Below are 15,272 nucleotides of genomic sequence, written 5' to 3'. Positions count from 1 at the left end.
TTATATATTGATAGAGAAAATTGCTATATATATATATATATATATATGTCGTATTCAGCACTTTTAAGATCAGGTCAAAGATTAATCTGATCTATTCAAGTTTTATTGTATATAAATTGTGAAGTTGCAAAAAAATGCTTTTGTCAAATAAAAATGTTGAACACAAATACCTCTTTCTTAAATGTAACAGTTTTTATTAGGTATTTCTTGTTAATTTTATTAAGTAATTTAGACTTTCAAAACATGCAAAATATTTTTTTTAAATCTAAGATTGAGTGCATGAATTCATCTAAATCAATTTCTAAATATAAATATATACATGTTACTTTATTTAATTATGATGTAGTTCACCTTATTTTTTTATCAAGTTGGATCTAAGCAACAGTTTTTACAGTGCATTTTAACTCTTGAGGACAATCACAGCAATAAAAGTTGCACTTTTGACAATATATCTGATGTCTGCAGTCATTTTTTAAGTGAATTGAAGAAAAAAAATCGAATCAAACTGAAATTTTTCTTTAAAAAAAACCCTGTGTGTCTGTGCTACAGTAAAGTGACGTAGAAATGTGAGTGCCGTAAATCTGTCATTATCGCCTCGTGAGTAGCATTCTGGAAATCATCTCGTGACCTCCAGGGGGTCGGGACCCTTGAATTGAGAACCACTGCACTAAGCCATAGGTGGATACCTCAGGCCTTTCTTCTTCTCAGTGACCAAGATGATGAGGATAATAACGATGGATTTTTTCAGAATAGCATAAATGACACCCCAGCTGGCCCTGGTACCACCTCACCACAAAGAGACAAAGTTAAAAAGGTTTATATGTGTCTATATAGATAATTCCTGTTGCATTTAGGGCTACAAATGGAAACAAAGTGTTTTTAATTAACCATGGGGATTGTGAGGGGGTCCTTTATTTATCTGCTGCTGAAACTGTCCAAATTTCCCCTTGTGGGATTAATAAAGGTTATTTTTATCGGGCTGCTGCCGGTGCTGCTTCTGTTCCTGTTCCTTCTGGCCTGAGGTCTGGCTCAACTGACTACACAACACATTAAGTACAATTAGGAGTGTAACGATACACAAAAATCACGGTTTGATACGTACCTCGCTTTTGATGCCACGGTTCGGTTCATTTTAGGTACAGAATGGAATAAAATGCAAAACATAAATTTGCTTGCTGTTTATTCGAAACTTTAGTAAACCAGCAATGTATTTACCATTATACAGAATATGAAATTAAAGTTAAAAAAAAAAAACACTATACTGTTGTAAAGTGCTGCCTGGTAATAATAATATTCTCAAACAAAAAATACATAAAATATTTTTTTTAAAAAAGCTCCTCACAGCTTGTTAACAGCTTTTATCCGCTGCTATAAAGACTCTGATGGCAATTGTTATAGCTTTGGCTGATATTCGCACTCGGGTGGTGCTGTTTCAAGTGAGTTAGCATGTTCGTCGTGTTCCCAGAAACATACCCGATCTCAGCTGAACAATGTCGGCACACTGCCCTCGTTTTATCCACTTGTCTTTCTCCATTACAGTATTTCGCCCTGAAGTCGAAGTGTTCCCAAACAGGAGACTTTAGTGTGTTCCTCCAGCTCTGGTTTCTCGCTAGCATTAGCCATGACATACACAGGCTACACATGTAGCTGCAGACAGAAGTAAACACACGCAACTTCCGATCCGTTCTGTAAACTCACCCGTGCACAACCCTGTACCCAAAACGAACGTCCTGTATCGAAACGGTTCAGTACAAATACATGTATTGTTACACCCTTAAGCACAATATGCACAACTATAACGTCACATTTTACTCTCACCTTAAAACAGCTGACTCTTCCCCACCCCTTCCATTTTGATACCCTAACTCCCTCTTCCCTGTTCCCTTCCCCCTCAACTAGGTGTAACACTGCCCTCTCATTTTATATCCTCCCTATAATAACGTGTTTCTTACCCTTCCTTAGGGAGGGCGGGTTATGGTCACATTTATGCAATAAAATACATTCATTTATTAAATTGCAATAACAAAACATGCATTGCTGTCTTAAAAAGATTGTAAAGTCAAAAAAATAAATAATAAAAATTGAATTTTTTTCACTCAAAAACAGGCTATACTTTTTATAAACAAGGTCCATTAAAAAAGGAAAAATGTGGTCATTGGTTGAAATAAATATAGGGTTAAGGCGTAATTGAACACATTAATGTGATTATATGTCTTAAATAGGCATAAAAGATAATGAGTCAAACCACCGACGGTCCCTCATTCTTTTATTCAGACCCATTTTAAATCATCTTGAAGGGACAACAAAACACAAAACTCAAGGACATTATGTTCAATTTAATTTCTTTTAATATAATCTTATTTACATTGTATTTTCATACATGTTTAGTACATAGTAAGTTACAATGCTTTAGCATCCATTACACAGTGAACTAGAAAATGCAGATTGAAACGATGCTGCACAACAGTCTTCAATCTACGGCAGATCTAAACCCGTTTGCCTTTTCCTCTCTCTCTCTCTCTCTCTCTCTCTCTCTCTCTCCATGCGTCTCCTTTAAATGTGTTCTTTTCACCTCGATGGAGCAAAAAGGACGACACAGAGCATCATTCATGGTGGTCTGCATCACAGGGACTGGTTAATGTTCTCACATTCAGGTCACGGATGAAAGAAAGGTTTGAAACAATCACACATTTCTTTAAAAAGGAAAATGAGTGAGGGATGAAATGTGAAGATGTGTGAACCAAAGACATAACATGGCATTAAAAATATCCACTGATCACACAAGTCCTCCACAATAAATGGTTGAAATGGAAGTAAGTTAAAAAAAATAAATAAATAAATAAAAACACTTCACACGTGAGGTGGGGTGGGGGTAGGGGGGAGTATTAGTGTCGTCTCCCAGTGGAGCACGTAGCAGCTTGGTCAGTAATAAATAATTAAACATCAGAGTGGTCGCAGATACAAACAGAAGTTAGAGAACAGACAAGAACATGCTCCTTTGATCGTGTTTAACTTACACACACATACACACACACACACACAACCCGACACAGTGGTTTAACATGAACACGTGAATACTATTCAATCCATCAGCGCCTGATTCCGGCGTCTCTGTTCGAAGGCTCGCGGGTGATTCTTTTTCGGAGGCTTTTGGTGTCGCGTTGGTCGTGTTGGTGGAGACATTCTCAGCAAAGACATCGTAGCTCGTTTTAAAACTCAACGTTAAAAAATGCTTCTTCAAAATGTTACGACTGTTGTCGTACAACAGACCGATGCTAGAGTGGTTTTGTTATAAGTTTCTCCAGTTTGGCCCAGTTGGCTAAAACCTCTGTTCTTTTCATTTGGGTTCTACGTAACCCAGTTTGGTAAATATTATTTTTCTTACATGTGGCCTAAATAAATAGCCCTGCTTTTGTCAACGTGTGTTGGTGTGCTGCTTGACGCTGGTGTAGGGTGACGTGTTCATGTGCCGTTCAGTGGCTCCTAGGCTGAACGTAACAAAAATATTTGGAAAAACCTTTAGAACCGCTATCCGCTCCTCCTGCTGTGTGCTTCTTCCTCCTGTGACGACAACAGTTGGGCGGTGAGAGACTGGGTTTGTAGTTCTTTGTAAAAGTAACGTATGGTTTGTGTGTGTGCGCATTAAAATCTTCTATAGCTTTGCGTAAGCTGAGTTGGTTCTAGCTGCAGACGGATCACTCCACAGCAAAGCCACAGATCTCCTCCACAGCCGTCAGCAGCTTCTCATACAATTGAGTCATTATCACGGGAAGAAAGCATGGCCCTTTAGGGCTTCCGTAACATAGCTAATTTTTTTTTTAAACGCAACATTTTTGTTTTTGACCCATTTTTCATCAGCTGAACTCAAAGATCGAACACATTTTCCTAATACACAAAAGACCTATTTCTCACAAATATTGTTCACAAATGTGTCTAAATCTGTGTTAGTGAGCATTTCTCCTTTGCATAGATAATCCATCCACCTCACAGGTGTGGCATATCAAGATGCTGATTAGATAGCATGATTATTGCACATGTGTGCCTCAGGGTGGCAACAATAAAAGGCCACTCTAAAACTGTTCAGTCTAATCACACAGCACAATGCCACAGATGTTGCAAGTTCTGAGAGAGCGTGCAAGTAGCATGCTGACTGCAGGAATGTCCACCAGAGCTGTCGCCCATGAATTGAATGTTAATTTCTCTATCATAAGACGTCTCCAAAGGCGTTTCAGAGAGTTTGGCAGTACATCCAACCGGCCTCGTGTAATCACACCAGCCCAGGACCTCCACATCCAGCATGTTCACCTCCATGATCGTCTGAGACCAGCCACCTGGACAGCTGCTGCAACAATCAGTTTGCATAACCAAATCATTTCTAAACAAACTGTCAGAAACCGTCTTAGGGAAGCTCATCTGCATGCACGTTGTCCTCATCGGGGTCTCGACCTGACTGCAGTTCGTCGTTGTAACCGACGAGTGGGAAAATGCTCACATTTGATGGTGTCTGGCACATTGGAGAGGTGTTCTCTTCATGTTTGGGATTAGTGGTGCCACGGATCATCATTGATCCGTGATTCGCACGGATCTCTTTCCACGGTTCGACACACATGTGCGTGGTTGATGAAAAAGAAAAAAAAAAAATTAAATAAATTGTGCATTAGTAATGCCCCTATAAAGCCTGTTCCATTTGCAACATCTGTGTGTGTGTGTGTGTGTGTGTGTGTGTGTGTGTGTCTGTGTCTCACAGACACACACACGCGCGGTTTCAATTACAAGACGGCAAGAAAAATACACAGAGGTGCAGTTCATTGCCCTGGGACATAACTTTCAAACACTGTCTGTGTTGGCGTGTGTGTGTGCGTGTGTGTGTGTGTCATTTACAGATAAAACCTCAGAGCCAACCTCCCAGTCAGTCAAATCACAGCCTCTTCACTTTCACAGGATACTCTGATTCCTAATATGAAGCCCTGTTTGCTACCAGTGCTTCTGGTTCTGCTCGTCCATGGAGTCAAACTGGTCCAACTGGAGCAGCGTCAACAGAAGGAGAGACATTATTACATCGCCGCAGTCGAGATTGACTGGAATTACTTTGGGAATGTCGGCGACAGGTTGGAAATTCAGATTCAGATTCGCAGTTTGATAAAGCAAAGTGCAGAATGAGCCATTGGGTCACAAAAGTATGTTTGTCTGATCTGAGGGTTACATTATTAACATTCATGTCATTTCAAAATCAGACATTTAGAATAATAACCAATCTGAGCACCAATACAGGAAAGAAGAAAGGAATTAGTTTGTTTTTCTTGCAGTTTTGTGTATTTTATTTTTAAGTCATTTTGTGTATTTTTGTTGCAGATCTCTGTGTTTTATTGTTTTGTATATTTTTGTGTTGTTCAGTCTTGTTTTTGTAGTGATTATGTGTTTGTTTGGAGCCTTTTTGTGTTTTTTTGAAGTCATTTTTGTGTATTTGATTTGGTGGATGCACACAATTCTATTTTTGAGTAACTCTGGTAATGATTGAATGTTTTTTTTTTCCCTTTGGGGTCATTTGGCCTTGACTCTCTGATGGTCAGAGGTCTCCTAACAGTGAGTGTGTGAACAAACAGATGCATTTATAACCCTTTTCTCTATTTTCTTTGTTGTATGAACTTTGATACCCAAACAGTTTGTACACTCTACTTTGTCTTTGTCGCATGAGATTATTACAACATTGAGATAACTGGGACTCTATGTTTTCCACTGTTTTGTTCTCTTATAATCTGATTAAAGTTTGCTTTTCCTCTTTTTGCAGGCCAGGGGCCACGTATAAGAAAGTGGTTTTTCGGGAGTATGATAAAGACTTCAAGCAGGCTAAGACTCATCCACCATGGTTAGGTAAGAGTGAGGATTTTTTCCCCTCCTTAATTAGAGACGTTGAGTTGGAACATTACTTTGAGCATAGGCAAGAAGAAACTAGGGCTTTTAGGAGAAACAAGTGAACACATTGTGGTGTTTACTCTTCAAAAAGAAGACATATAAAGAAGTTCTGGGAGATACAAAGATATCTCAGTGATTACAGTAAGATACAGTAAGGACAAACTGTGAACATTTAACAATATGTATTTGACAAACCCTACAAGTTTAAACAAGATAAAAAATTTAGTTTTTTGCATTGTATCCTAAGGTGGACAAAAGCCAAATGCACACTTTATTAGTTACTTGTTCTACTGTAATAGCACTCAAGACCGGTGTTAAGACCACATTTTGGCAGTTTTGGCAGTTCTTCTCGGTCTCGAATCACAAAAATCTTGGTCTCAGACTGGCCGGAATCAGGATTTCCAATCAAGAGCAGTTAACTCAAAAAACAACACTAACAAAAGATAAGTACATGATTCAAAAATGAAAACATAGAGACCAAGACAATGATTATATTAACACAGAATTAAATATCAAATAGGAATTAAATGTGAATAATCAGGATTAAATATCTGTGCATGTTTGTCATGTTTGGTGAGTAACTTCCACTATATTAAAGACACAATATTATTGTTTGTTGTTGCAAACACATGACTGCGAAGCTGCTGTCTTCACATCTGCATATTTGTAACATGAAGAGTGTAAAGGTAACACAATGTAGCAGAATAATGTGTAACTGTGTTTACCTGAATGCACACTGTGGACGAGCAGTGACTAAGACGTTTGATGGAAATAAATTATTAATAGGAAAAATAAACTGTTTATTTAGCATCAAAGCAGCTGTATCTGCATCAATAGCAAATATCATATCAGTGAGAACACGAATCACGAAGTATTTGTTGTAAAATGGCAAAAATCTGCACTAAATAAAGTCATAAAGATTGGCAAGTTGAACAATGATGTTTATCAAACTAGGTTAAATTACCTTCACTGATCAATTTGTGAATCATTCGTTCACTTACTGATCAGTGACTCATCAAACTGATGCGTCAGCCTAACTTCCTGTTTGTCTGTTTGTTTCATACGTAGGTCTACTTGGACCCACGCTGAGAGCGGAGGAGGGCGAAACGCTGGTGGTCACCTTCAGAAACCTGGCACATGGAGCGTACAGTCTCCACCCACACGGCGTGGCTTATGGGAAGCAGTCTGAGGGTGAGCGCCTCTTTAACCGAAAAAACCTCATGTTACGTTTTCAAATAATTACACAAGATTAGTCAACACAACCCAAAACACTGTTTGTTTTCTCCTGAAACATTAACCAGGATGGGCAGATGAGTGTTGAGCAGAAGCATCATCTGTGCTCACATTTCTGCCTGAGGAGAAAATAGAAATTGTTTTTGATTAGAACCAAATTAAAAGATTATAGAGAACAGGATGAAGTAAATTAAAGAACAGCGGGAGGTCATTCTTTATAGCTTACTACTGTGACTTTTCTTTGACAATTTGTTGGAGAAATTGCTACATTAGGTTTATTTTACGGGACTTACACAAGGATATAGAGACAGTAAATAGTCAGTTTGCTGAGGTCAGCCATTAACAGACAACTTAAAGCAACTAGAAGACGGATTGTTTACAACCTTTTGGAAACGTGTCAGGGTTGAGGAAGGCTGAGGTGTGTGAATGACCAACACACAGGGTCGGAGTAAAGTTCCCTTAATAAACAAAAGTGCAACAGAATACAATATGATATCCAACATATAAAGTGTTCACCAACAAAATGACTCAAAGACTAAAAGCTAAAAGAAACACTGATAAACAATGGCAGAGACATTTCACTGAAGGTCATCAGGGAATGAGGAACACCTGAGTGGAATCAGGAGGGAGTCTACAACACACACCTTCTCACACACACATATTTGAAATGTCACACTCCGTACTATACACTACAAACTCAATGACTATATACTAGGAGTATGACGATATCTCGATACAGCGATATATCGCGATATTTTTCCGAAAGATCGATTATTGATATGCTCCCGCTAAATATCAATTTTTTTTTTTTTATTTATTTCTATTCTTTTCAAAACCTTTTCTGCTTTTTCACTAAAATGTGCAGGTACGTCTTCACAGAAATTGTGTCACTGTTGAAGGAACCAATATATTGTTTACTGGAATATTTCACTATATTGGTGTCACTGGTAAAAAAGACCCTATTTTTTGTTTACACAAAGCACTATTGGAGACACTTATTCGTTTACATTGGTATGTTGACACTTATTTACAGAAATGTTGCACTAAAATAGTGTCACTGTTCATAGGACACTTTTCAATTTATTGTCTTTCAGAGATATAAAATAAAAATTGTATTTTTTCACTTAATCTTTTTTTTCTTGTTTTGTCATAGATTATCGTAGATTGATTTCTGCCAATATATCGATAATCGCAGTATCGTCACATCGTGAGATAATAGTTATTGTGAGCTTTGTATCGCGTATTGTATCCTATTGTGAGGTACCCAGAGGTTCCCACCCCTAATATATACTGCCTACTGTATACTGTAAATATGATTAGGATGATGAGCGTTCCCACTGAAGTATACTTCTAAGTTTCCCAAGATGCATTTGGAACTTACAACGACAAAAACCTGAATCACACTGAGGCTAAATATCTCTGTTGATTCTCCACCTTTGAAAGTTCTGAAAACATGTTCAGTGAGAAAGTGACCAAGTAGAATATCAACATGTGCTCATTTGATCCATAAAACTCACGTAGACACATTTCATTCCAACATTTCGGAGTTTTTCAGAGACCCTCCACTGTGCTACTGATGAAACTTCCTGTTAACTTCAAAACAAGAGCCTTATTTACAAAAGCGTTTAAAAAAATAAATAATGGAAGACCAGAAGCGATGCTTTTATTTTGAAAAGGGGATGTTTGAGTTTTAGCTTGAAGCTTGTGTCACGTACTGAGTTTGTAGCCGTACTGAGATTGTAAGACAATCTGATCATGCAGCAGTCATGTACTGCGAGTGTACCCGTGCTGGAATTTCCATGCGCAAATGATTCATACAGAGATTATAATGATATCTTAGTTGTAATTCAAGTGTAATGATGTACAGTATTTAAAATATTTCAGCAAGTCAATTGTCAGTGAAGTGCATTTTATGCCAAAATTAGTTTTGAACATTAACTTGAATTTGAATGAATAATCTCAGCACAGCGGAAGTAGCAAATATTCATGTTCCAGTAGTGCGCATGCACATATACAATCTCAGTACGATGCAATCCCAGTACCAGCATGATTTAACGTTGCGCTCACAATGCATCATGGGGAGGTTGAGGATGATGACTAGTAAATGTCCCCATATAGAATACATCTAGGTATTTCTTGCGTACTTGCGTGAATGCACAACATACTCACTTTGACGTCAGACTTCGTATGACTAGTACGTTAGTATGAATAGTACGTTAGTATGAATAGTACGATAGTATGACTAGTACGTTAGTAAGAATAGTACGTTAGTATGAATAGTACGTTAGTATGACTAGTACGTTAGTATGAATAGTACGTTAGTATGAATAGTACGTTAGTATGAATAGTACGTTTGTATGAATAGTACGTTAGTATGAATAGTATGTTAGTATGAATAGTACGTTAGTATGCCATATTGACAACAATCCCTAATCCATGCCCTACAGACAGGAAATGAAATGAATCTGAACCAACAGATAAATTGTGACCAAAGGCAAATGTTCCAGATGACTTTTTAATTATTTCTCATTTAATTAATATCTGAGTATCACACGACCTACTCGGTGTAAAAACAAACCCATATGTGAGACTTAAAAGCATTAATCTTGCCTTTTTTGTGAATGCGTGCATGGTTTGGACGTTTGCGTGCCTTAAGCTGAGTGTGTCAGTCAGCATGGTATCATTTCCAGTTAATCAGAGATTTATCATTACATATTTATTTTCCCCTCACTCAGGTATAACACTTGATGTTTTGAAAAAAAAAGCATGAAAAGTTGTTGCAAAAAGATTGCAGGACATGTAGTGTCAACCTAATACAAGAAATGCAGACATGATAAAAATAAATCCATATTTTTCTTACATTTAAAGAATCAATATTTAGTGCCAGCATAATATTTATCACACATGGAAGGAGGACCATAACGCCATATTGACTTTTTATAGTTATTAATCTTTGTCATGGTTTAATACTTGATGCTTACTTGTTAAGTTTATGCCAAGCGTAACATAACACTGGAACAGTTGTACTGGTGTGGTGAATTAGGTGGTGACCAGTTTTATTGGTGATTGTGATGGAAGTCTATTACAAACACAAATGCTAATTGTTGCTCCTGCTCTTATCAAACATTTAATGCAAGTGTCTGAAAGGTTTAATCCTAATGTTGGTCTTTTAGTATGGTTTCTAATGAAACGTTAAGGCTGCATTTAAAAGCTTGGTACGTATTGATTATGAAATGGTAATAAGTGATCTTATTTAATTAATAATTAATGATCATGGTCAATTATGATAAGAGGTGGCAAAAGTACTAGTCAAGTAAAAGTATAGATACTTGAATAAAACATGACTCTGGTAAAAGTAAAAGTATTAAAGTTGCTCCCTTACTTGTGTAAAAGTAAAAAATGACATGCTACTAAATGTACTTAAGTAAAAAAGTAAAATGTAAAACAAATAACAAGCCAGCAAATTCCATACATTTCTTTTTTTTGTTTAAGAACTTGTAGAAAAGTGATACATGGAAACAAGTTAAATCTGTTACATTTGAACACCTATAGAATTTAGCACTCATAATAAATACAATTTGTCAAAAAAAAAAATAAAATGCAAATGCTCAATAAAACCCAGAGCAGCTTTGTGTTTAACATTTTTAAAAACTTAAAAAATCTTAATCATAAAACTAAGGGACCTGCCTGACAGAAAACAGCTCAAAATGCCAACATTTTACATTGTGACGTCATCTTGGAAGGTCTTAAAAGTAAAAAGCTCATTTTTAAAATGTAAGGAGTAGAAAGTATGGATATTTGTTTAAAAAAAGTAAGAAGTAAAAGTTACAAGTCGCCACCAAAAAAAAATAATACCCAAGTAATGTACAGATACCAAAGGCTACTTAAGTACAGTAACAAAGTATTTGTACTTTGTTACTCATCACCTCTGCTTCTGATCAATGAAATAAACCCCTAATGGGTAAAGTTTCAGTTTCCACTTGAAGGTAAAACTGTATTTCTCTACAGGTGCAAACTACTTCGACAACACTTCTCAGAAGGAGAAGGAGGACGACGTGGTTCTGCCCAACACTGAACACGTTTATCACTGGGAGGCAACAGCTGATGTTTCTCCTCAACCCAACGACCCTGCCTGCCTCACACACACCTACATCTCTCACGTCAACGTCGTGGAGGACTACAACTCAGGCCTCGTTGGGGCTTTGCTCATCTGTAAAGCTGGTAAACACTCAAAGATGTGCTTTGTCAGCTCTGAGTGTAAACTGGTTGTTTGTGCTGATGATGCGTTCTCTTCGTAGGAAGTCTAGACGAGTCGGGGAAACAAGTCCAAGTTCATCACGAGTTGGTTTTCCTCTTTGGGGTTTTTGATGATAAAGCCAGCAAGTACAAACCAAGCAGCGATGACTCTGACAATCACGTTAAATACACTATTAATGGATACTCGAGGGGAACGCTCCCTGGTAAGTGGACCAGGATGCATATGAGTGTTATCATCTAGCTCTGCACTAGTACTGATAAACTACTCCATAGTTACAAACCAATGAGCTTGTGGTGGCAAAATTGATTAATTATGTATACTCCCATGATACAGCTTCTCTAAAGGAATGTCAGTTGGCCCCAGTTTAATCTCGAAGGCCAGAGCACGTCCAAACCCTCCCCAGACATCACATACACACACACACACACACACACATTCATAATATACACATCCACACACACTCACTCATCCACAACACACACACATACACACACACTCACTCATCCACAACACACACACACACACACTCACTCATCCACAAACACACACACACACACACACACACACACACATCCACACACACTCACTCATCCACAACACACACACACACACACACACTCACTCATCCACAACACACACACATACACACACACACACTCATCCACAACACACACACACACACACACACACACACTCATCCACAAACACACACACACATACACACACACTCACTCATCCACAACACACACACATACACACACACTCACTCATCCACAACACACACACACACACACACACACACACACACACACACACACACACACACACACACACACACACACACACACACACACACACACACACTCATCCACAACACACACACACACACACGCACATCCACACACACTCACTCATCGTAACAAGCTATATCTGCATTTAACCATACAACACTATTGCTAAAATTAATAACACCATCATACCCGATATATTATACCAAATACAAGCAATTATCATTAAAATATATCAAAATATGACAATACATGACAAATTACAGTTGTGTTCTTTTATTTTCAACTATGCCATGACTAACAAAATGAAAGAAACTACCATGAGTGGACTCTAAAAATATTAACTAAAATTACTGAAAAATTAGGAATGTAACTAAGAACAAAAAATGATTATAAAATAAAAGTAAACTAGAAACTTGGTGTTTGGTCCACCCATTACTGGGCATTGGAGGTTTCTCTGGTGAAGGCATCGTCTCCTAGACACATGAACAGCTGCAGGACAGTGGAACGAACAAATAATGGCATTTTTGGATTGGGTAAAAATAATCACCTGACTAAAATATTTATTTATCACCCTGTGAATGTCCTTGGAAATCACCACTTTGTGAAATTTATTGACAACTATTGGACTACATAAAGATAGCATGTTATTTTCAGGACCACTTTTACTTTCTTTATTTTTTAGATACACTCAGTATACACAGGTTATTAATAATGGGACACTATCACTACATTGCCAGTTAAAAATCACCCAAACATGTAACAGTAGGAAAAAGTGGGCTTTGGAGCAGTGGAACATCCACACCTCCTAAAACATCAGAGAAGATGCTGAAGCTACTCCAGAACCCAAATACAACTTCATGAAAATAATGTAAAAACGTTTGGGGTAAAAAAAAAATCACCCATTGATAGTGTTCTAGGGTAAATATGGATTGTAGCACATATTATTAAAAACTTTCCAAAGTACTGCACACATGTCAAACTCAAGGCCCGGGGGCCAAATCTGGCCCTTTAGACCATCCAATTTCAGCCCGCAGGAGAAAGTTAAAAAGACAGAAAACACATAAATTATTTTCTAAAAAAACAGTTGTAGATATAGAGGATCACCATTTTCCCATGCAATAGCAAAATTCAATTGCATTAGCCGTGTTCAACCAGTCACTCTGACATTTTACAACTAAAAACGCAAAATTTTTAGTTGCAATGCAGGAAGGAAGGAATGCTGGCAATTCCCTGCCTGCATTCCTTCCTTCCTGCTTTTTCTGCAGCAACAGTGTTGTTTTTGGTCTGAATTATGAATTTTAAGTGGGACTAGGATCAATAAAAGTACATACTCCATCTCTGATCATATATGAATTCAGCTGAAAAAAGTGGTTTAGGCTGGATTTACACTTTAAAGAATGTTCTGTGGAGCTGAAGTTTAAAGGTTTAAAATAATACAATGCTTTAACTCTGTGAGGTTAGCATGTTCTTTCTGGGTCAGTGTATTTCCTGGAAGTTATGGTGGTTTTATTTGCTAAGGACTTGAGGAGTTTTCTGTGTGAGGTTTGCATGTTTTCCCCACGACTTGTATATTTCCACTAAAAGTATTAAACAATAAAAAATCATAAATTCAAGCCTGTAAGTTTGAAAAATATTGATATTAGATTAGATTTTTATTTACACACTAAATGTAAAAACATCAATAGTAAAAGATAGTGAGCTGAACTCTTCTTTTTCCTGCAGATGTCAGTGTGTGTGCTCATGCTTCAGTGAGTCTACACCTGCTGGGTATGAGTTCTCAACCTGAGGTGTTCTCCGTGCACATGAACGGTCAGGTTCTGACTCAGGCCGGACACAGGGTGTCATCAGTCGGGCTCATCAGTGGCTCCACGGCCACGGCCAGCATGGTGGCCATCCACACCGGCCGCTGGCTGCTGTCCTCACACACCATCAAACACATGGAAGGTGAGCACACACTATGGAGCAGTAGTGGGCAACTGGTGGCCCGGGGGCCACATGATGCACACAGGCTAATTTTGTCTGGCCCCAAAAATGCACACAAAAAAAAAACACAAAAAAAACAAATGAACATTAAAACATAATGATACACAAGAGGAAAAGAACAATTCATAAAAATCCCCAAAAGAAAGACAAAAATACACAAAATGACAACAGAATTACACAAGTGGACAACAATATATACACAAGACAATAAAAATACACAAAATAACTAAAATAATATACAAAATTACAGACAAACACACAAAAAACCAAAAAAAACCCTAAATAACTAAAAAAACTATACAAAATTACTTGGTAAAGGGTAAGAGGAAAACAAAAAGACACAAGCGATCATAAATACTCAAGAGAAAACAAAATGACATAAAAATCCACAAAAGAATGACAAAAATCCACAAAATGACAACAGAAGTACACAAGTGGACAACAATAATACACAAGACAGTAACAATACAGAAAATAACTCAAAAAAACACACAAAACAAGAACAAAAAAATCACAAAAGGACAAGAAAAATACACAAAATAACTCAAAGATTTCACAAAAAAGTATACAAAATTACAGAAAAATGTGTAAGACAACAACAATAATACAAAAGACAGCAAAAATACACAAAATAATTCCAAGAAATACACAAAAAATGACTGGAAAGCACATAAAATGTGGCCCTCAGATTTGTGAATTATATTTTTGTGGCCCCCCATGATTAAAGGTGCCCAAGTCTGCTTAAGGGCACATTCAGCAGCTACACTCAAACACACACACACACACACACTAACACACCTCTCCTTACAGTGGGCATGCACGCTTTTGTGGATGTGAAGAAGTGTGACAACTTTAAAGCTCCTCGACGACGACTGACCATCGCACAGAAGAGAGAGAGTAAGGAGTGGAAATACTACATCGCTGCAGAGGAGATAGAGTGGGACTACGCTCCCAACGAGCATGAACACATCGACCAGTGAGTGCCTTTCAAAAGCACATTTTAATAACCAGTTAATCATTGTTACTGTCACATATACACAACAAAACAACAAAAACAACAATAATGACAGTGAAATTTAAAAAATAAACAAAAA

The 15,272-nt window shown here is 37.5% G+C and overlaps 1 protein-coding gene across 1 annotated transcript in view; it reads left to right on the top strand.

Moving 5' to 3' along the window:
- The window catches only part of f5 (coagulation factor V), a 35,729-nt gene that overhangs the window by 272 nt on the left and 20,185 nt on the right, over window positions 1-15,272 (top strand). The window contains exons 2-9 of the mRNA XM_028437083.1: window positions 1,399-1,436; window positions 4,942-5,108; window positions 5,789-5,871; window positions 6,982-7,104; window positions 11,155-11,367; window positions 11,445-11,606; window positions 13,918-14,139; window positions 14,989-15,154. Coding sequence (XP_028292884.1) covers window positions 1,399-1,436; window positions 4,942-5,108; window positions 5,789-5,871; window positions 6,982-7,104; window positions 11,155-11,367; window positions 11,445-11,606; window positions 13,918-14,139; window positions 14,989-15,154 — 1,174 coding nt within the window. The remainder of the gene's footprint in view (window positions 1-1,398; window positions 1,437-4,941; window positions 5,109-5,788; window positions 5,872-6,981; window positions 7,105-11,154; window positions 11,368-11,444; window positions 11,607-13,917; window positions 14,140-14,988; window positions 15,155-15,272) is intronic.

This window comes from Gouania willdenowi, chromosome 21, assembly GCF_900634775.1.
Source record: "Gouania willdenowi chromosome 21, fGouWil2.1, whole genome shotgun sequence".
Classification (NCBI taxonomy): domain Eukaryota; kingdom Metazoa; phylum Chordata; class Actinopteri; order Blenniiformes; family Gobiesocidae; genus Gouania; species Gouania willdenowi.
This window is presented reverse-complemented; position numbering and strand designations above follow the sequence as displayed.